The 23,336-nt window shown below is 40.1% G+C and overlaps 3 protein-coding genes across 5 annotated transcripts; all 3 read right to left on the reverse strand.

Annotated features, from left to right (window-relative positions):
- Positions 1 to 440: 440 nt before the first annotated feature.
- On the reverse strand, positions 441 to 8,597 carry hmgxb4a (HMG box domain containing 4a). The gene is made up of 13 exons (XM_054607523.1): positions 8,511 to 8,597; positions 7,769 to 7,873; positions 7,372 to 7,508; positions 7,137 to 7,212; positions 6,459 to 7,043; positions 3,774 to 3,977; positions 3,474 to 3,652; positions 3,082 to 3,163; positions 2,907 to 2,971; positions 2,693 to 2,789; positions 2,399 to 2,562; positions 1,245 to 1,367; positions 441 to 1,140 (listed from the first exon to the last, which is right to left on the reverse strand). Exons 2-13 carry the CDS (start codon positions 7,803 to 7,805, stop codon positions 1,096 to 1,098), a joined length of 1,794 nt encoding a protein of 597 aa, XP_054463498.1. The 5' UTR covers positions 7,806 to 7,873; positions 8,511 to 8,597; the 3' UTR covers positions 441 to 1,095.
- Positions 8,598 to 8,870: 273 nt separating this feature from the next.
- On the reverse strand, positions 8,871 to 15,042 carry ankrd54 (ankyrin repeat domain 54). Its single transcript, XM_054607610.1, has 8 exons — positions 14,445 to 15,042; positions 13,239 to 13,286; positions 13,061 to 13,159; positions 12,799 to 12,870; positions 12,500 to 12,547; positions 10,142 to 10,266; positions 9,908 to 10,015; positions 8,871 to 9,724 (listed from the first exon to the last, which is right to left on the reverse strand). Exons 1-8 carry the CDS (start codon positions 14,818 to 14,820, stop codon positions 9,650 to 9,652), a joined length of 951 nt encoding a protein of 316 aa, XP_054463585.1. The 5' UTR covers positions 14,821 to 15,042; the 3' UTR covers positions 8,871 to 9,649.
- Positions 15,043 to 15,276: 234 nt separating this feature from the next.
- foxred2 (FAD-dependent oxidoreductase domain containing 2) lies at positions 15,277 to 23,093 on the reverse strand. Of its 3 annotated transcripts, XM_054606948.1 has the most exons (11): positions 23,011 to 23,093; positions 21,727 to 21,780; positions 20,397 to 20,614; positions 19,992 to 20,297; positions 19,651 to 19,902; positions 18,449 to 18,766; positions 18,132 to 18,298; positions 17,475 to 17,640; positions 16,714 to 16,940; positions 16,427 to 16,597; positions 15,277 to 16,290 (listed from the first exon to the last, which is right to left on the reverse strand). In XM_054606948.1, exons 3-11 carry the CDS (start codon positions 20,609 to 20,611, stop codon positions 16,058 to 16,060), a joined length of 2,055 nt encoding a protein of 684 aa, XP_054462923.1. In that variant the 5' UTR covers positions 20,612 to 20,614; positions 21,727 to 21,780; positions 23,011 to 23,093; the 3' UTR covers positions 15,277 to 16,057. The 3 variants fall into 3 exon arrangements, with proteins under 3 accessions (XP_054462923.1, XP_054462921.1, XP_054462922.1); XM_054606946.1 differs by lacking the exon at positions 21,727 to 21,780 and having other exon boundaries at positions 23,011 to 23,080; XM_054606947.1 differs by lacking the exon at positions 23,011 to 23,093 and having other exon boundaries at positions 21,727 to 21,834.
- Positions 23,094 to 23,336: the final 243 nt, after the last annotated feature.

Below are 23,336 nucleotides of genomic sequence, written 5' to 3' on the forward strand. Positions count from 1 at the left end.
CCTGGGAAAAATAATTGCCCACCCCTGGTTTAGGGGAATCATTTTAACATGATAGTTTAGCATGTTAGCATGGCAATAGTTGATCATTAGCCTCAGAACAGCTGGGTCTTATGGGAATGTCATTGTAATTCATTCTGAAAGGGAGCATTGATGTTTGGACCCAATTTCATGGCAATCCATCCAAATGGTCCCTCGAAATTTCACCCCAAATAAATAAAAAATGTGAATCTTGTGGTGGCGCTGGATTTATCCTCTGTCCACCATGAATGTGTGTACAAAAGTTTGTGCAAATCTATCCACAAGGATGTTGAAATATTTCAACCTTGCCCCAAGTTGTGAACCAACCCAACGACATTGCGATCCTAGAGCCGCAAGCATGGCTAATAAAACAAAAACCAAAAGGCAGAGCTGAATTTGGAAACAGTTTTAATGTTGCCATTTTTTGTTAAATGTCTGACAGTGATTTGTTTGAACAGCTCCTGATTAAAACAAGGTTGCACCTAAATCTGTTTTTTTCTATCACTTTTTTTTTTTACAGAGTGGTCCAAATCTAAATGCTGTACGCACAGTAAAATATCAAATGTATAAAACAGCAAGGCATGACAGCACTGTTTACATGGTCAAAGAAACAGAGCAGCTGTCAAATATATTATGTTGATCATGACCAAATGACTTGCATGTTCCTGTACTTTTCAGTAAAAAAAAAATCAAATATGTAGACAGAACACTCAACAGTCAATCACACTAAACAGCTAAACAAATGCACGCATACACTCACACACGCATACACACACACACGCACGCACGCACACACTGTACAGTAACAATAAAACTAAGCTGACATGCCAAGAAAGATCAACATGTTCAGTAAAATGTTTCATTTAAAAATATAACAATTAGAAAATTAAGAGAACAAGGTTTTTAAAAAAATACACTTTAAAAACATTGACGCTAGAAATATCCAAGTTTTCAGATGCCAAGCAAGTGGCTTAAATTAAAGTCCAAAGTCCAAGGGTGTCTCCTGTTCAGGACCAATCTGTTCAGATCTGTTGACTTCTGATGACGAATCAATTGATTTTGATTATCACCCTTTACTCACAGCCCAGGCATGATGTAGGCAATATTGTCCAACGTATTTGACTGACAGAAAAAGAAAGAGAGCTTTGTTAGGAAACTGCAAAAAAGATGCACACTATCGTGTGTAAGTTGAATTTATACAGCATTTACAAATGCTAATACTTTACCAGGACGTTTCGAGGACATCCGTTTAACTGTGGTATCTGTGCTGTGAGACAGGTCAGCGGTCCCAGCGCACACAAGATGGAGTCCAGAAGAACGGACAGACTTCCGGACACTGCCACCATCCCCTGACACAAAGAAACATGACTCACTCATTCCACTGCATAGTGATGAAACATACGGACCAGTACTCTGTACCACTAAAAGATCTGTAACAGGAAGAGGGCGCAGCAGTTCCCTGCCAAAAACAACTTACAACAATCAGTGTTGATCGCATTTCAACAAGAAAACACATCTTCTACCGTTAGGGCAACATAAAATACTAAGTTACTTCTGCCAAAGAGGTCATGTTTTTGGCTCAGGTTGTTTGTTTGTGTTTTTGTACACGCATTTAGCTTCATTTTTTATTAACATGGCCAGATAGGGACTTTGTGCTGCATTCCTGTGGTGTCTTAATAATCGGAAAAAATATATCGCAACTGGGAAAATTGACAAATGCCCCTGTCAAGTTGGAACAACCACTCAAAAACAGCTAATGTGTTGTAAAGCGATAAAATACAACACACTTCACTTCTTTGTAGCGTCCATGTTGTTTCCACATTAAGACTTAAAGCTCATGAACACACCAAAGTCGAAAGTACAACTTCCACACTCAGAAAAAGGGACCAATCCGAGGAGCACCTGAATGCACCGTTGTCTGTGCTCTCCGAGTGTCATTGTAGTTTTTTTTATGAATTGCTGGGGGTTTTGGGCTGGAAGTCTTGCAAAAATCTCCCAAATCAAATGATAACACAGACAGCAGGTCAAGCAAGCTAAGCGACTTCTGCAACTCTGCTGCAATTACTTTTACAATTTAAAACAAAACAAATTGTTAGGATTTTGAAACTTTTGTCAACATTCACAAATTATTCAACAGCACTTACACTATTTAAATAAATAATTTGCTGTATGTATGATGTCAAGGGTTTTATTTTCCATCTACACCATACAGCTATAGTACCGGCAGGGCTTTCTCAAATGGAATATAAAGCATTTTTCTTATTACGTCTCTTTTTCATATGTATTATTCTCTACTAATCTGGTTAAGGGATTATAGGTTACATCAACTACTAATTGGCCTGTAAATACAGTATGTACACGCCGGCATGTTGATTTTTACCTCTGTTTCCTGTAGCCGATGCCCAATCAGGGACAAGGACTCTCCCAGTAGCTGCAGGTGAGCTGCTGCATCAATGGGATCAACATCTGGGACTCGTGCTGGGGACAGTGACATATTGCCAGATGCTCTGTTTGGTGACACTATCCCTGTTCCAGCTCCTACAGCTTTCATGATCAAACACAAACGCAACAGTTATGAGAACTGACAGTGAGTGGACAAGGAGTTGAGAAATTATAAAACGTATTAAACATTATCAATCAATTGTAAACTTTTCCAGTTAAAAGTCGAAGATACCTTTGCTTTTGCTCTCATTGGCACTCTTGTGTTTGACTGTGGTGGCCTCAGCTTTGTTCTGTTTGTGCTGCAGATACTGAGCTTTCTGCCTCCAAACCTGCTCAGGACAAACAGAGGGACACAGAACATTTAGTGCACCAGCACAACTACAAGCATAACGGCGATATTCAAAATTATTTTCTGGTATCAATTACAAATAAGGACAAAAACTTACCAATTTGTCTTTCTCTGGCATCGCCTTCCACACCTCTGCCAACTTTTTGCTTAGCTCACCAAACACTGCAGATACATACAAACATATCGCTTAAAATGTGTATTTTGGTGATATTTGAAAGACCAATAACCCAATCAGTGTCATTACATATACAGTATGTCACAACATCACCGACCTAGTCCTGGCTGTTCTGCATTTATGTTGACCCTGTACTCTTTACAAAACACCTGGTACGCCGTTGTGTTCTTCTTCTTGGGCTAAGAGAGGACAAAAAAAACCAACTGATAATGCGAAAAAACAGACGCACAAAGAAAAGAGGATTGAACAGTTTTTCAAATGATTGTGTTAGTTTGCAAAAATAAAAAGGCAGCTGGACATATTCAGCAATAACAAATGATGTTGACAGATGTTGGCCCCATGTGTTAAGAGAAGCCCAGGAGAAGTATCTGAAGGAGGTTCTGCATGGTTGTAGATTTCATGCCAATTATTTTTGCCGTTCAAATCTATTTTTTCCAAGTACAACAAGAAGTACAATAGAACAAGAAATTTCATAGACCCTCATCTTACCTTATCTTTTTCCTTCTCGTGCTTTTCCCGATCTTTCTCCTCTTTCTTCTTCTTCTTCTCTGTCACTCCATCATTGCCTTGATGGTGGTGTGGAGGGACGGGCGTGCCCATTGCATACATTGGACCGACAGCACTGTGTGTGACAGTCGGATGGGAGTGGCTGTGGCCCCTCGATGAGTCTGAAGAATGTCATGCAATGGTAAAAAGATTGTAATGACAAGTATCGTATAATCACATCAGTTGTGTGCAGCAGAAGAGCGACTCCCTATACGTTATATATTCAGCAAAAAGAAAACTCACCACCAAATCCTTTGCTGTGCTTTTTGTCCTTCCCACTTTTTTCCTTGTCTCTGTCCTTTTCTTTATCCTTCTTCTTCTTGCTTTTTTTGCTCTTCTTCTTCTTTTTTGACATGTGTGTGTATGAATCATCTATAACCAGTTCACCAGCCTCCAGCTCACCCCCGGATGAAGAGCTATCGTCCCCCATGCCGCCTCCGTAATGACCTGTATAACAGGGAACACATCAATGAATATTAATAAACAACACAAGATCCATCATAGGGATCAAAATAATTTAAGGTGATATGGTACATTGGGACTCCAGGTGCACCAATAATATCTGCATCAGCTATCACTGTGCCAATACAGCTCAATAGTACTTGTTTGATCAGCAAACCAACATGTTTCTGCTACCAAAGTAACTAATGAAATGATAAAAATGAAAAGCTAAGTAAATGTACTTATTATTGATGCAATGGGCCTAAGCCTACCGAGTTGCCGAGATTTAGCTGCAGCTATTGTAGTTTTACTGATTGTAACGTACCGTATTTTCCGCACTATAAGGCGCACTTAAAAGCCTTTAATTTTCTCAAAAAACGACAGTGCGCCTTATAATCCGGAGCGCCTTATATATGGATTAATTCTGGTTGTGCTTACTGACCGCGAAGCGATTTTGTGTGGTACACGGCGCTCTGTCAAAATGTTTTAGTACGACTTTGGTAAACTACAAAGCCGCACCGCTTGCAGCATTACGGCTACCGTAGTCAGGAGCGTCGCGGAGTAATACATACTGTGCTTCACCATAATATTACAGTGTGTGTGTATAAGGACCCCAAAATGGCACCTGTCAAGAGACACGCTTACGACGCGGACTTCAAACTCAAGGCTGTCAGTCACGCAGTAGAACATGGGAATAGAGCAGCTGCGAGAGAATTCAACATTAATGAATCAATGGTACGGAAGTGGAGGAAGCAAGAAGATGACCTGCGCCAAGTAAAGAAGACCACACAGAGTTTCCGAGGGAACAAAGCGAGATGGCCACAGTTAGAGGACAAAATTGAACAGTGGGTTATTGAACAGAGAGCAGCAGGTAGAAGCGTCTCTACAGTCTCTATTCGACTGAAGGCAACAGCGTTAGCACGGGACATGAATATCAATTACTTTCGAGGCGTTCCTTCTTGGTGCTTTCGTTTTATGAAAAGACGTAATCTCTCCATCCGCACACGAACTACCGTCTCGCAGCAACTGCCAAAAGATTATTGTGAATACGCTAACGTTTGATTTAGCGGTTTCAGACTGTTTTTTTTACGTGTTACAACTGAACAGGGTTGGGAGTTATTGTGAATACGCTCATTAACGTTTGAACAATGTTGAGAGTTATTGTGAACACGTTTAATAAAGTTTGACTGACTGACTGTTTTGTTTCGCTTAATGCGCCTTATAGTCCGGTGCGCTTTATATATGAAAAAAGATCGAAAATAGACCATTCATTGACAGTGCGCCTTATAATCCAGTGCGCCCTATAGTGCGGAAAATACGGTATATACCTTCAGTTTAGTTCTTAACTAGTAAGGTGCTTCATGTACTATTTCATACGTCTGAGACCAGCCGGATCACAGGCGATCCCAAGCGATGTTAGTGTCTTTAAGAGTCTGTGGGGATGTTTAAATCTAGGGTAAATATATTGGTATCATATTAAACTAGACGACCTAAGACCCGCATTGATACCAATCATTTATTTGCTAGCTTGTCTGGAAGGTGGATAAATAATTCTACACATTTTGGTGAGGGAACGCAACTTTGAAAGAGGTTCCTTGACCTTTCACATCAAGATATGTGAATGAAAATGGGTTCCCACGAGTCCACCACCAGTCTTTACAGAACGCCTTCTTTATGCTGATCCGATGCTAAAAACAAACAGTATAAATATGTTATTTTCCTCATTCTAAAAACGTTTTATTTGAATATAATTTGAATATAATATACTGGGTTCCCTTAACTGTCTTGGATTTGCATAAAGTGGGGTTGACTGGAAAGCTGTGACTTTGTTGATCCAATGAGCTCAACTGTATTTGTGTGATGATGTTAGTCCTTGTAGAAGCCATTTCGACATAGAGAGACCTTTTTTTTTTTATTTTTTACTTGGCATCATTGATTAAAATGAACTATTGTGACCTCTAGGATAATCATAGCCACATGAAACTTTACAACCAAAAACTGTTGACCTTGTGCATTCAGATGATTTATGGTTTTCCTATATAAATTGTATATACATTGACAATATGGAGGTTTCTGAGCAGTTTCCAGAGTAGAAGGGTTACCCAGCCAATTGCGAAAAAATGAAATTCTTACAGGTATCTAAAAATGTCAAAAGTTCTAGATGGATTGGATTGATATTTGATAGATTTTTGATCAATTCTCGAGTGGGAAAAAATGGCTAAATTTAGCATCAAAGCTGTGTAACAAATTGTATCAACCTCAAAATTGCTGGAACACCTTATAAGACATATGTGAGCATGGGAATGGCCATGCTAAACGTTACACTGCTTCTTAACTCATGTCTGAAAGAAAAACACATGTGAACATGTCCACACCACATCCGTGTATGTTTGCTTGCATGTAGCCCGGAGAAGCATAATTCCAACCTTACTATAAGAAAGATAACATCACTTGCATCTACTGGAACATAATTTAGTATTATCTTACCTTCCACCTCCACTTCTTTCCCCACTACAGGCAGTGGATCTCGATTCTGCTGCATTTTTTTCTTGGGCAACTTTGAGTGCTGCATTCTGTCTCTATCCTTCTCTTTTTTCCCGCCTCCTTTGGACGAATGGGGTGTGAACGGGTAGCTCTCTCCCTCCTCTTTCTCTGGCGACATGATGAGCTTCATCTTCAGACCGTCGGCCTCGCGTAACGTCAAGGGTTCCTCTTTGGGAGCGCCACCATGGAATAGTGATGACTTTGAGGAAGACGAGGAGTGCTTCTTGGAGGAAGATGATGATGAGGACATGGGGCGGGAGTGAGAGAAGGAGTGGCTCCCTTTGCTTCCAGCGCCGCTGCTCTCACGTTTGCGGTCCTTGGAGGAGTGCGAGGAGAAGGGTGGGTAGGAGGGTTTCTTGTGTAAGTGGGGGCTGGGGTCCGAACCTGTGGCCAGCGGAGAGGTGATAGCCTGCAGGAGGCCCATCGCTGTGTCTTTCGGGTGAGAGGATGAAGGGGACGAGAGAGTAGGGGAGCGGTCTGCAGACTTGTGCTTTTTCTTGTGGGGAGGTGGACCTGAACCATCGTGGTCTGATAAAGGGACGATAAATGAAAAAAGTAAATACAGTTAAAGAGTTGTTTTTTGTGAAATTAAAGGATTATTACAACATTTCAACCTCTCACCTCTGTAATAGTAGTCATCACTATGTTTCTTCTTCTTTTTGTGCGAGTCCCCTCCAAGCGGAAACAGTTCTGAATCCTGATTTTGAATAACACAATTGGTTTTCATTCATAGATAAATAATTTCAAAATATTATAATGTGCTATAACACCATTACTATTGGCATTTATTTACTTTTGGCATTTATTCCTGTGATATTGAACCATATAATCAGGTTAATGTTGACAGATAACTTACCTTGGGTCGTTTTTTGGAAGATTTACGGACCTGAGCAGCAATCTCCTCTTCCTCCCTTAACAGATCCTTGTACGACCTCCTCTTCTCTCTCTGGCTACGACCAGCTACAAGGCCTCTGTCTCCTTCCATCCCCGCATCTAGAATGAAGGAACTGAGTATTAAAATCCATAACTCAAAAGTAAAGATGTCATTTAAAAAAATATATATCTAACACGGTTTGAAGGATCTTGTGATATCTACGTCTCTTAAAATGTTTTCCATTACTTGTGCAAACCAGCACTCAAATCAGTGGAGCAACAGTAACGTTTCACTCACATTATGTTTTTGACTTCAAAAATTGCATTTGTTTGATTAGTCTGTACATTTGGAACAGAGTAATATTACAGGCAGACATTACCCATTCCTCCTTTATTCTTGATCTCCTCAAAAGCCATGGTTCCTGCTTTGCCAACACGTGGATATGTCACAGTATGTCACTGACAACATAGGGCAGGGTAATGACCTGTAAAGTGAACACCAAGGGAAAGAAGTCAAATGCAAGTTAAGCTAATAATATCTATCCTGGACAAAAACAAATCAACCTAAACAAAGGTAATTATACTCTTAATAGGTACTGGGTTGCCACAACTAACGTTATTCCTGCCTAGTCCCACACTGAGCTGCCCAAGCAACACTGGAGCTGCAGGCAACCTGAACGAAACGCTCCTCAAAAGTGTGGAAGTCCTCAATGAATGGCTGCTTATTGAAGGAAAATACAAGTTACCCTATGTTACAATAATGCTGTGGTCCGTCAGCTACAAAACAGTACAACAAATGTAAGCTAAACAAACTCCCGCCTACTTTCATAAAGATACACAAACACACCCCCTCTCCATTCACTTTGAGTCCTTAGCTTCCCAACATTTCCAGCACTAGTGTGGGTCTCGGCTGAGTGTGCCCTCAGCTGGCCGGTGAAAGCGGCTAAGGAAAGTCCGAGGCTTTACACCCACAGCAAGGCCGCAGTGGCCTCAAGTGCATAAAATAATGTGGCAAACATGCATTCAACTCTGCTAGTGTCTTAATCTTCTCTGGGGTGATAGCATGGGATGTTTATACACACCAGGAAGAGAGGAAACAATGTGTTTATTAAATTTTACTACCTCTATGGATCTCCAATTTACGCGGGTCCGGTCGCCATTTTTTTTTTATTATCGGCAAAGCAACAATACGTGTCAACGTGGGGGAGGGGCTTAAGCAATGCAGCCAATCAGCGCAGAGGAATATAAAACATATTAGCAATGCATTTGCTAAAGCTCTGTTTCTTACTCTACTATCCTCTCTTCTCTTTTTACACATCTATGATCCTACTATGCAAAATGACAACAAAAGTCTCAAGCATTGCATATGGTGATACTGAAATAAATATTAAATTACAGAACGGGAACCAAGATAGTTAAACAGTAATTATCGTGTTGTATAAAAGACAATATTTGACAAATAAAGTCAAACATATTGATTTATTGAATCACATTTATCCATTTCCAACAACAGTCAAATAATTCAAATATTTGTTTTACAGTACGGTTCACATACAAACATAACATGCAATACAAGAGAAAAGGCAACGAGATACAAAGAAGCTGTCAATAAGAAAACCAAAATTACAACAGTGAAAACTGTTTAATCATTTCATGAGAAATATTTCTCTTAATTATCGTAGATAATAATGGCAGGCAAAAAGAGAACATGTCAGCACTTAGACACAGCTGTGACTCTTTCTCTCTCCCACACAGACACACAAACACACAATAGAGAGCCAAGATCCCATTGCACTTCTGGGTTGGCTTCTGTTACACTAGCTTCCTGTTCTCAATGTATATTTCCCTAAGGGGTTTCTTTTATCCTTTTTTTCTGAAATGATAACATCTTTTCTGTCTAAAAAAAAAAAGACATCTACTATACTGATGTACTGGGCATTAACATTTGAGCATCTTTTCATTTTAACCCAGAAAATAATATTTTTGTCAGCAATTTCAGTATTATGGTTTTAGTCAAAGGAACACTATTAAAACCTCATCAGAGCTTTAAATGCCCACAAAATAATAATTGTGTTATCTTGCATAAAATGACAGGGTGTTCAAATGGCACTGTCCTTTAGAGTAATGCTGTAGATTAATTATTGAGTTTAAACAGCATTGTGGTTCAGTATGGTTTAGAATTTGCTTGTCTAGTTAAGGCTAGTGCAGCAGAGGCTTCCTTGAAAAGTAGCAAGACTTCAGCTCTCTATACACCTTTTCTTCTACCTATCCCCCAAATTCTGTTTCTGTAGACTGAGTGATGTAAAACTGGCCAATAAATCGGTCACCTCATCCACCTGAAAGAAAGAAGAAAAAACACAACCACGCACCAGTTTTGGTGAAATCTAAGTAAATCCATCAGAATAATCCATACATGCAAATGTAAAAGAAAGGCATACATTTAAGTTTAGTTACACAATAAATCTTTTCTTTTTAATAATGCAAATCTGAGATTTATTCAATGAGTATGTGGGTCTCACCTGCTCTTTGGTGCGTGTGTGCTGCAGCTGTGTAGAAATGTGCTCCAGCCTCTCTTTAGCTTCACTCTGGCCCATTAGGTTCAGGTATTCCCTCAGCATTTGAATGATCTACATGGGAAAGTCAGATATAATAATCTTCAGCAATACTATCTATCTAAAAAATGGAGCATGCAGTTGCCAAACTAATCAGGATCAATCCAAAGACTAAGCCAGGTGAGTTAAGGCATCCTCTACCTGTGTGACTTCCCCTCTCAGGGTTTCTAAGCTGCGTGAATCTCCCTCCTGCAGAATATTGAGCTTGGAGCGAGCTAGATGCAGAGGGGTCCTGCCTGCTCGGTCGAGGGCATCAACACGGGCTCCTTCAAAGAGACAATAAAAGCAAAGATCTCTCAGTTACACTCAGTTCCATGACTCAATATAATAATCACACTTGAGTTAATCAACTCTGACTGAAGGATCAGTGTTGTTATATATCCGGAAACTATTACTACAAAAAAAATGTGTTAAGTTTATTTGCCACAACTACATTGCCATGGTAACGCAGACATTTCAGTGGTTACAGTCCTACACCTGAACTACATTGAGTTGAATGTTGTAAACTAGTCTAAGTTGAAATCATTTTAAATCAGCCTCTGTTTGTTCTAAGCAGCCATCTATTGGTGGGAAATGGTCACACAGCCACAGAAAATATGGCCGACAGGTGTCCAATTCAATAATATACTGGGACATCGAGATAAATAGCACTGTGAAACAGTTTTAACACTCAATTCTCAATTCAATTTAATTCTCAATCACTGATCATGTCAGACAGCATTCATCTACAGTGCTGTGAAAAAATATTTGCCCCCTTCCTGGTTTCTTATTTTTTTGCATATTTGTCACACTTAAATGTTTCAGATCATCACACTAATTTTAATATTAGACAAAGATAACCCGAGTAAATACAAAATGCAGTTTTTAAATGATGATTTCATTTATTAAGGTGAAAAAGCTATCCAAACCTACCTGGCCCTATGTGAAAAAGTAATTGCCCCCCTTTGATAAATCATGAATGAACTGTGATTAACCACATTTTTTGGAAAGCTGAGTTCAATTTCATTAGCCACGCCCAGGCCTGATTACTGCCAGACCTGTTGAATCAAGAAATCACTTAAATTGAACCTGTCTGACAAAGTGAAGTAGGCTAAAAGATCTCAAAAAGCAACACATCATGCCGCGATCTAAAGAAATTCAAGAACAGATGAGAAACAAAGTAATTGACATGTATCAGTCTGGAAAGGGTTACAAAGCCATTTCTAAGGCTTTGGGACTCCAGCGAACCACGGTGAGAGCCATTATCCACAAATGGAGAAGACTTGGAACAGTGGTGAACCTTCCAAGGAGTGGCCGACCTACCAAAATGACTCCAAGAGCGCATCGACGACTCATCCAGGAGGTCATAAAAGACCCCAGAACAACATCTAAAGAACTGCAGGCCTCACTTGCCTCAGTTAAGGTCAGTGTTCATGTTTCAACAATAAGAAAGAGACCGGGCAAAAATGGCATCCATGGGAGAGTTCCAAGGCGAAAGCCACTGCTGACCGAAAAAAAACACAAAGGCTCGTCTCACATTTGCCAAAAAACATCTTGATGATCCCCAAGACTTTTAGGCAAATATTCTGTGGACTGACCAGACAAAAGTTGAACTTTTTGGAAGGTGTGCGTCCCGTTACATCTGGCAAAAACTAACACAGCATTTCATAAAACCAACATCATACCAACAGTCAAACATGGTGGTGGTAGTGTGATGGTCTGGGGCTGCTTTGCAGCTTCAGGACCTGGACGACTTGCCATAATTGATGGAACCATGAATTCTGCTCTCTACCAGAAAATCCTGAAGGAGAATGTCCAGCCATCAGTTCGTGACTTCAAGCTCAAGCACACTTGGGTTATGCAGCAGGACAATGATCCGAAACACACCAGCAAGTCCACCTCAAAATGAAGGTTTTGGAGTGGCCTAGTCAAAGTCCGGACTTAAATCCGATTTGAGATGCTGTGGCATGACCTTAAACAAGCCGTTTATGCTCAAACCATCCAATGTGGCTGATTTAAAGCAATTCTGCAAAGACGAGTGGGCCAAAATTCCTCCACAGCGATGTGAAAGATTGCCAGTTATCGCAAATGCTAGCCTCCAAGGGTGGCACAACCAGTTATTAGGTTTAGGGGGCAATTACTTTTTCACATAAGGCCAGGTAGGTTTGGATAGCTTTTTTCCCTAAATAAATGAAATCATCATTTAAAAACTGCATTTTGTATTTACTCTGGTTATCTTGTCTAATATTAAAATTTGTTTGATGATCTGAAACATTCAAGTGTGAAGAATATGCAAAAAAAGAAAAAATCAGGAAGGGGGCAAATACTTTTTCACAGCACTGTACATGAAACCAGGGCAGCAGTAGCATTGCGTCATATAATGTTTATGATAAACTCACTAAGAGTATTTTTGGCATGATATATATATATATATATAACATGCTAAAAATATTTGAACTTACTTACAAACAGCTCTTCTACAATGGGAAACTGAGCAACATGTATACAAAGAGGTCTCACCTCCTCTCAGCAATGTGGTGATTACAGGCACATGGTTGGTACAGGCCGCTGCAGAAACACAGGTTAAAATGGGCATGTTGTGACACAAAATACATAAATAAAATGTGTCTGAAAACACTTGTTGCATGCCTAAAGCGTCCCTTAAACTTTGCTTTATGTAACTCTGCAGTACATCTTCATGTTAGCAGGTGCATGCATTAAGCAGCTGCACAGTTGTGAGTCAGAGCGAATACAGTCATATGCCTTACAGACCACAATGCTACAGGTTTTTACGGGTCAGGGTGATTGTTCTCGCTTACCCAGATGGAGGGGGGTATTCCCCAGGCTGTCTCGCTGGTTGGGGTCAGCACCGTGGCTCAGCAATAGTTGCACTACAGACATTTAAGAAAAAGAAGGATGTTTAACTGTTAAAATGTAAACTTAACGGTCAATGATTATCGAATGCAGTCTACAAGAAAAAGGAATCTTAATTACTTGCAGTATGGTAAACAACAGTATGGCAACCGTCAAGCAGCATTACACATGATTTATTATATTATTACACATAATTTACCAACCTACCAATGCTCTCATTGCCATTGCAGGAAGAGAAATGCAGGGCTGTCCTTCCCTTGTCGTCTGCCGCACATGGGTCCGTGTCATCTTGCAGGAGCTTTCGAACTGGAAAAACACAACTGTTATCACCTTTACCTTACATCACTTACAAGGCATTTTAACTGCATCGCCTCGCTTTTTATACCTGTGTCGATGTCGTTGCTGTTTGCTGCTTCCCTCAGTCTTTTTGCGGCTGTGGAGATTCAAACGACATTCAAAATGAAAAGTATGTAGATATTGCTTTATGATTGGATGAATGGGATCCGATTGCACGACATCAAACAAAGACCTCCTCATTCACTGGCTTTAAACTTCCAAAAGGGGTGCTTGATCAGCCACCGATTTTGCAACTATACATACTGTTTGTCAGTGTAACACATGAGCATGGATGGCATGCTTCTACATGAGAGATGAGACAAGATAGCTACATAATAATATGACATATCTTAAGTTGTCTTCTTCTGGTATTCACTGCATTACACTGTGATAGAACTGGGGCGGCTGTGGCGTAGTGGAGAGTAAGGTAGTTCTCCAATCAGAGGGTCGGTGGTTCGATACCCGGCTTCGGCAGTCGATGTGTCCTTGGGCAAGACACTTAACCCCAAGTTGCTCCTGAAGGCTTGCCATCGGTGTGGACTGGATGATGAATGTTAGTTAGAGTCTGATGGTGGCACCTTGATGGTAGCCTGTCATCAGTGTGTGAATGGGTGAATGATATGTAATATACTACTGACTGTAAGTCGCTTTGGAGAAAAGCCTCTGCTAAATGACTGTAATGTAATGTAATGTAGATGAGACAAGATAGCTACATAATAATATGACATATCTTAAGTTGTCTTCTTCTGGTATTCACTGCATTGCACTGTGATAGAACTGTATTCTCATTGAGTTACCTGTGTGGTTACATTTTCAAGGGACCTAGCTCGCATATTGTAATAATTCACCATACTCACAAACTTAAAGCATCTTCACATTATCGACATTGAGATTGAGTCTAAATATTACTACATACATTTTACATTTTACATACCCTAACCCTTTGTAGCTAAACTAAAGTGGCCAACCTGTAACCGACCCTTACCATAAATACATAATAATATGACATATCTTAAGTTGTCTTCTTCTGGTATTCACTGCATTACACTGTGATAGAACTGAATTCTCATTGAGTTACCTGTGTGGTTACATCGAAATTACTGATGTCATTTTCAAGGGACCTAGCTCGCATATTGTAATAATTCACCATACTCACAAACTTAAAACATCTTTTGAGTCTAAATATTACTACATACATTTTTTAGCTTTTACTCTGTAGCTAAACTAAAGTGGCCAACCTGTAACCTACCCTTACCATAAATATCTTTCCCCATGGGGGCCCGGACCACTCTGTGCTGCCGCCTGGCCCTCCTCCCCGTCACCTTCCCCATCTTGCTCGCCACTCCACCGGCTCCAAGCTCAGCTCGTCCGGGCTCCCACAACAAGTGCAGGTACCTGAGCTCCTGGTCGTCCCTCTGTCCGACTCGACCCAACACCACCTTGCCCTCCCCGGTCCCACTGATCCCAAACCCGACAGCAGCGGTACCCCCGGGGTCCATCCTCTCCGGGTGCTCTCTGTCCACCTCCTCCCGGGTTTCATCTTCCCGTCCGGGCTCCAGCATGTACTCCCCCTCGGAGCTGGAGCGGTCGTTATCCGAGGCTGTTGCAACGATTGGGCTCCACCCGTCCATAGTTTATCGGGACATGTGGACGTGTTTATGCTACGGTCCTCGGTGCTACTAGCAAAGCCACACGGAAATAAAGCCGTCATATACGGGACAACTTTGAGTTTATCATCCGCACCGACAGCGACAGTCCCTCATTAAAGGCTTTCCATCCTTGATCATTTGAAATATGTTTAATCGAACAAGTCACCCTTCCTTGACAGCACCAAAATGTCCCCTATTTTACATTTTTCCACTATCGCTGACGTAGTAAAAGGCACACCCATTGTACAGTCCACAGACCAATCAGAGTCCGTGTTGTTCATTAGCTCCCGTCCAATAGAATCGACGCAACCGGGCAGCCAATCAAACTGCGTCCCTGTGCTTGACCAATGATTGCTTCGCACATGCGCACAATAAAAGAAAAAACAGACTAAAGAAACAACAATAGTCCACAAACATATTTCTTTTGTAATCCCTCTTTAATATATGTTTCACCAGGTAACAACCAAGGAAAATGTATAATGCATAATAACTTTTTAACACCCACCCTCCACCTATATAGTTTCATATGATCTAGATTTATATGATATGAAAATGGCATAATATAATGTATATAGATATTTTGTCACGGTATAACAATAGAACATTCAAGGGACAAAATGCCGTTCCAGTGATAAGCAGTTTCCAACCTGAGGGTCGGGTCCCCAATAGGTCACATAATGATGAAGTAGGAGGAGCCGTGAGTTCATTACCAAATAGTTATGCTTCATTTTTCAGATTTTACTCTAATCTTTGCTTTACTCTTGTGAATTACTGAATAATTGTACTTATTTGGACCCTTAAACATTATCAAAATAAACAAAAGGACATTCACTCTTTGGTTTAATTGTCAAGTTACATTATGACTAAGTTAGGTTTTGTAAATTGCCTTTTTTAAAGGGGTCACAAGCCCAAAACGCTGGGAAACACTGATCTGTATTATGGTATGCTGTCAAGATATTTGATCTTATGAGGGGTTTTATTATGGGTGCTAGAGGTAGAAGGTCTGATGGACTTAAACAGCATTATAGTCATAGCTTTAAAAGGTAGGCTTAGTAATATTCTACTGTAGGTGTTGGAGGACTGTAATGGACTACTTTCATTGGACAAGAGTTGGCAACATTGGGCTTGATTTTTTGGTAGGATCATTTTTTTTATCTAGCGTAGTCGCTACTTTCTAGTTTCTCAAGATTACCAACTTTAACATGCTTTGGCAAAACAATCAGAAGTCAAGTTTCAGTCCTGAAGAAATGGAGGCTCCAGCTTGTGCCAGGTAGTTTGGGAATGCGAGATCAGCCTCTGATGTGCCTGCATCCTTCTCAGTAGGCATCAGTCCAGGGTTATCATCGTGCTGCCACAGCTGACTGCTGTGAGCGACACCCTGCTGCTTCAAGTATCCGTGCTGACAAAACAGCGGCGGATTGCGGTGGGTGAGGGATAAGCGGAAACAAGATTCTGAAAGATGAAAAAACAGAGGAATGAGTCAAGGTACTATCTGTGATAATAAAATAAATGTATATAAAATAATAAAGAAAGTAGTGTGTAATTCGTATTTTAAAATAGTATTTGCGGCAAAATAACACAGCTTTACCGGCATAGAAGGCCTTGAGGTCAGTCTGGACACAGTGCTCCAAGAAGCGCCGCAGTGGCTGGATATGAGATATGGGAGTCTCCCATTCTGTGAGGAAGTCCTCCACCATGTGATGAATAGCCTTGGGCCTTGGTAAAGGCCAGCCGGAGGGACGGAGATTCATTTCTTCCTCTGGGAAGAGAAAAAATGACTTGCATTTACCTTCATTCAGAGCTTGTTCCCTGTCAAAACTGCAGTACTTCTACTCATAAGAGGTACACATTTAATGGCACAGCATTTCTACTCACCAGTGGGAAGTTTGTCATAGTAGTATAAAACAGGGTGCAGGAAGTTGGATTTCCACGCTCTGGTCCATTCTGTGTCAGCCCTGCCCCGCCCCAAGTAGTCTATCTTTTTCTTCCCGTACTGCATGACCAGAACTATGAATCCGTGGTTGGAGACCTCGTGGCCTGAGAGAGAGGAGAACTGAGGCAAGGCCTGGAGTGTAAACTCCTCCACGTATTCAGCGTGAGAGCTTAGGGTCAAGGAGAGAAGAAAGCATCATAACATGATAAGCATGAAACAGGAATAACTGTACATTTGCAAGGTAGTGTATTTTCCAGCAACACCATTGAATGATTTAAATCCTATGGAAAGCAGCAGGCTGTGAAATGAGTATAAAAAGGGAGTGATTTTTTATGCATTTATAATATTTGTTCCTCTATTATTATGTATGAATAGATAACCTGCAACCTGCATTTCAAACATCATCCGTTTATTCTGGCAATACCTGGATTGCCAGTCACTGCTTGTTAGAGTTAAATAATATTTAGATGTTGTCCTTTTACACAGAAACCTTTTAGATAAGGTAGGTCAAAATATATCTCAAAAACATAAAGAACTTCAAAAAGGTGATACTGAGGAATGATGTTGTAAAGCAGAGACATGTTTTCAAGACACCTCACTGAGGATTCTGCTCCTTTGACTGCACTCTCACATTAATTAAAAGAAGCCAGTTAAGGTGGTTTGGGCGTCTAATACTATATGATATCAAATAACACATGCTTACCCACGAAGAAGGATAACATCCCCAAGCACCTCAAACATTTGGTATGGACCAGAGGCCTCGTTGATCCGCTTCAGAATCCAGGACTGCAGCTGCGTTGTCAACAGTTTTGTCGATTGCCAAGGGTTATTGTGGTAACGCTGTTCAAGTACACGATGTACAGATCGCACTGTGGCATAAAAAAAAAAAAATCATACAGTGTATTAAAATATCACCTTTATTACATGTCAAATGTATTTTTTTTCTTCTTTTGTATAAAAAAAATGCTGCTTAATTTATAGTTAATTATAATATCAAAGATTAATTCTCTCTGCGGCAAAATACAAACAGTGCTGGGAATTTCAGGAATGTCGCCACAGACAATCGCAATTGTGTTACCTCATTTTGCGATAGTGACTTAACTGACATTTGTTCAAACGAAAAGTTGTTTTTACATTAAATGCATTATTGTCCAATGTGTCTGCATCCCAATTGCGACCCATCCAGTAGAGTATTAATGGTCAACATTTAAGTACTATCGACTACGTGTCCTGCGGTTGGAATCGGACCACGTAGACCAACATGTGAGAGCTGTGGCCGAAAGGATGCTATGAACGTAATGAAGCATTGCTTGCTCTAAAAGTTACGGAATAAGAAAAAAAATACATTTTGGACATTCACCTGTGTAACGGAAACCGTGGATGAAGCCGCCGGCAGATGAGCGGTAGTCTCTGGAGTGAGCGGCGGTTCCCATCACAAACAGGCCAGGGGTGTTCTCCCCTTCATACCAGGCTGTCAGCCTCGGCAACCTCCCTTTTGCATTGTCACTGTTCATGGGGCAGGCAGAGCTGGGGAGATGGAACATTAGATAAATGAAACTGCTTGGACTTTATCATACATAGTCATAGTATACAAGAGAGGGGCATTATTTTAAAAGGCAGTACATTACTTAATGAACAGATATTGACACAATACAATAATCCTACATAAGGCTATACCTGTCAAATACGCTGAAGTTGAACCGGAATCCAAGGCACGATATCACCCGGTCGTAAGGCTTTCGCATAGAGAAGTTGTCAATGTGATACCCGGGAGTTTCTTCTCCTGTCACATCAGAGCTGTTCTTCTCTTCCTGATGTTGTAGGTACTTTTTTAAAGTCACGTAGAACTGTCCCTTCTTCTCTTTCCTCTTTGTGCCCGATCTCCTCCTGCCTTGCTCCTTAAGTTGAGTGATAGCTATTTTATCCAGGGGGATCTCGGCCAACCCATCCATGGACTTCAGCTGATATGTGTCTATAAGATCATTGTTTACAGCTCTGGAAAGAAAAAAAAAAAAATAGGTCACTTTACATTAAAAGTGCTGTTTCAATTCAGAACAGAGGCAGAAGTTGACATTGGTACTAATACATCTGTAGTGGACAAATATGCTAAAATAATTGTAGATATGAAGGTTGCAAAACACTGTTTTTGTAGAAACAATACACATATGTATGTAGTGTGAAGTCAGATTATTTGATAAAATATAAGAGGTCACTCACTACCTTTGTCAATTATTTCACTCTTGTTTTGAAATGTTTTACTCGTTTGCGCAGTAAATGTGTCCTGTGGTGAGACACAAATTCTGACAAAACATCTCAAATATACAGATAGAATGAGAGAGATTCATCTTCATTGTTAAACCCTTATTTTATGTCCTTTGTCTAATATGAAACCATGATTAATACTATGAATTGAACTTTTTCAATAATTGAGTCAAACTTTGCTGCCATCCACTAATGCAATTCTCAACATTTTAATTTCTTTAATACTTTGAGATAAAACAAACAGTTATAAGCCATGAATTATTCATGTATTAATAAAAATCCAATAATTTCTCTCTGTCTCAAGATTGAGACAGAAAGAATAGACAAGAGTGAAATATCACTTCATACTTGCTTTCAGCAAAACCGGCATAAAATATTTATATATTGAGTGTAATTATTACTTCAACAAATCTTATTTAATTATTTAAAAATGCTTCTTAAAAATTCCTTTTCCTCTTGTGTGACATTTTGTCCTGTCACATCGGTCATTAGAAGTTAGCAAGACACAGAATTTTCCATAATTATGTAGTTTAACATTCAGTTTTCAATAAAACAAAGCATAATTTAAGGGTGTGACACCAACAGGACACCAGAAATGACCAAATCTTTAGCGCTACCTGAGATCTCCAACGTAATGTGTTTGCCAGGCCAGTCGAACGGGGTTGGAACTGAGCATGTGCACCAATCTCGCTCTTCCCGAGATGCTCTGGGCGGTTTCAAAAGCCGAGTTCCCCTTGCCCAGAATAAGTACGGCCTGGTCCTTGTAGTCCTCAGGATTGGTGGAGATGGAATCGTAGCCTTCAACCAGTTCTGAACCGACAAACTCGACCTTCTGAGGAACCCACAAACCCGAGGCTACCAGGAGGACCCTGGAAGAGAGAGAGGACAACGCGATGCACTTCACAATCTGAACACACGTTTAACTGTCATCTCAGGGTCCAGCGTGGCCCCAAACTACCTGCATTTGTAGTCCGATGCATGTTGATCAGTCAGGATGTAGCTTCTGCCACCGGGTGACTGCACTGCCCTGATCCTTCCGATGTCCACACCGTACCGGACCTTCAGCCCGAGCTCCTTCTCGAACATGGACAGATAGACCGGGAAGGTATCAGCTGGCGGGAAGAAATCTCTGCTCACTCTCTTCAACAGGAGGTCAGGTCTATCGCTCAGCAGCGAATTCCAGTCATGGCGCATGTTGAACTCTCGGTTCTGCCTTCCCGTGTAGATCTTGTTGATGCTGATGAGCTTCCTGTGCCGGGGATACCTAGACGAATAAAAACAGAGCAGAGAAAGGCCTCGTGTCAAAGGTGACTCAGGAGGGCAGACGGGTTGCCACACGACGTGCTCTCACAAAGCGTCCTACTTGTTAAAGAAGCTGCCCGGCCCAGAGTTCCTCTCCAGGATGACGTAGTCTCGTTTGGCCTTGGAGAGGAAATATCCCATCTGCAGTCCTGCGGGCCCAGCACCCAGCACACAGTAATCATGGTGACCGGTGCCGTTGTTGTGGCGGTCGTCAGGGGAGCATTGGACGCAGCCAATCAGGATGAAGAGGATCAAACAGGGAAGGTTCAAATCCATAACCTGTTGGACATGAGGCAATGTGGTAGAAGTGTGAGTAATGATAGGACAGCATTAATAACACATTAACATTATTGTAGCATTTAATCTATATGGATCTTGCTTTTAACATCCTGCTGCTAATATGTTTTGGGAACCTATATACAAAAATGAAATAAAACACACAAGAATAATTCAGCATAAGGTTAATCTAATCAGTAAAATGTTTGTTTTGTCATAAAGAGTTGTTTGTTAATGTTCTTAAATATAATTTTACTAATCTATCTTTATTTTGTTGTATAGTATGTGTATTTATTGTCTGTGTAGTTGTATAGTATGTATAGTATTTATTGTCTGTGTAGTTGTATAGTATGTGTATTTATTGTCTGTGTAGTTGTATAGTATGTGTATTTATTGTCTGTGTAGTTGTATAGTATGTGTATTTATTGTCTGTGTAGTTGTATAGTATGTGTATTTATTGTCTGTGTAGTTGTATAGTATGTCTGTATTTATTGTCTGTGTAGTGTGTAGTTGTATAGTATGTATGTATTTATTGTCTGTGTGTAGTTGTATAGTATGTGTATTTATTGTCTGTGTAGTTGTATAGTATGTGTATTTATTGTCTGTGTAGTTGTATAGTATGTGTATTTATTGTCTGTGTAGTTGTATAGTATGTGTATTTATTGTCTGTGTAGTTGTATAGTATGTGTATTTATTGTCTGTGTCTGTGTAGTTGATAGTATGTGTATTTATTGTCTGTGTAGTGCTGTGTCTGTGTAAACACTTGAATCCCCCCATGGGGATCAATAAAGGAATATAATAATAATAATAACTATATTTGACTCCTAGCCTACATGTACATGAGGGCTATGGACGACATTGAGGATACCTGTAATAACTACACCTACACGTGGAGCAGAAAGGCGAAATACATCAACATGGCGTCACACTAGACAGGTATCTCTACACAGCGACTCTAAACAGTGAACATAGTAAGAGACAGCAGCAGTAGCCTCGGGTAAGAACCACACACACCCCGGCTCTCCATGAACTCTCCAGCCGACGTTAGAGCACTCTCCCCGGGATGAACCACATGTGAGCTCGGCTAACATGATCCTACAAACACGTGACTTTACCTGTTTATTTCAGTCTGTCCCTCCGCAGCATCCGTGGTTTCGCAGTGATCATACCTGTCGGGACTCCCACATGTTTACTATGTTGCATTTTACAGCCCACTTCCCCCTCTGGACACCAGCATACCAATGGAGGGCTGCCTGCATGAGGGCGTGATTAGAGAGCACCATAGAATAGAATGGAGTAGAATATGTCCCATAGGTGGCTCATGTTTTCCTCTCTTAAAAAGTGTTCCACATTTAAAAACAAATGCTCCTCTTTCAACAATAAGTTGTTACATTGTAATATCCAAAGTCGTGAAACTCCATCTGTCATTAAAATAGTCTATGGAGGATAAACATGTAAATAATCTAAATAAGGTAATAAGAGATTTTTAAGGGAGTAATAGTTGCTCAGAATGAGTCCTGGTCCTTTAACTTTATGTCACTATTAATACCAAACACTGTAAGCAAATTGACTGAAAGTGATGCTAAAAGGGCTTTTGTTGCTGTAATGTTTGTTTAGACACAATACTCAAACTCCATATTTAGAAGTATGACATTTTATAACATTTCTCTCTTCATCTTTGATGAAAATGAGTCATGGATATAAAAGTTATCATATAATATCCACAATTCCCCCTATCTGCCCAACAGGCCTTTTCACAGTGTTCATAAGTTGCCATGTATTTTATGACTAGGCTACTGTTGCAGGTTCATTGATATATATATATATATGATAGGTATATGATATATAAAACATGATAGAGATATATATATATCCCTATCATGTTTTACTTGCAGTTCAAACAAATACTTGCAGTTCAAACAAAACCACCTGCATTCAATTATTTACACCGTTTTTCATGAAGGATTTCAACACATTAAATAAGGTTACAAAGTTACAGGGTTTTTATGTGTCATTGTACAACTGGGTATATGTGGTATATTGCTCCTTTCTTGTTGATAAAGACCTTATACATATACCAAGCCTGTTACAGCAGCTCCTGCTCACCACTGAGCTTTTTCTTTTATATTTGTGTTATTTTTTGTAACTTATTTACTTGTTTAATCACTTTTTAACAGTAGTGCACTATGGCAACTAGACACATCGAGTTTGTCATTGTCTATTTACTCATTTACTCATTTACTCATTTACTCATTTACTTATTTATAATACTTGTTTTGATGATTTTAACTTATTCCTCTTGTTTGCACTATCCTCTCTGCTGCTGTATCCTGCAAATATCCCCGCTGTGGGACTAATAAAGGATTGTCTTATTTTATCTTATCTTATCTTATACTCACCACCATGTAGATGCCGTTGGGTGAGCGCAAGGAAAGTTTCTTGACCTGGAAGATCCTTCTGACCAACTGCTTCTGTGATCCGGTGGGTTCTGCGGCAGAGTTATTCCTCTCAACAGAGTTATTCCTCTCAACAGATTAACAGATTAACAGATTAACAACAATAAGTAAAAGTGGAGATGCTGTAGTCCAAACAAATACCCCTTTACATTTTTAAAGTCCTATAATGTGCACTGTTCTGTTTTTTTTTAAATTTTATTTTATTTAAAGCTATCTCCCAATGTCTACAGTGGATCTCCATTACATTTATATAACACAAGAAACATTTG

Source organism: Anoplopoma fimbria, chromosome 11, assembly GCF_027596085.1.
Source record: "Anoplopoma fimbria isolate UVic2021 breed Golden Eagle Sablefish chromosome 11, Afim_UVic_2022, whole genome shotgun sequence".
Taxonomy (NCBI): domain Eukaryota; kingdom Metazoa; phylum Chordata; class Actinopteri; order Perciformes; family Anoplopomatidae; genus Anoplopoma; species Anoplopoma fimbria.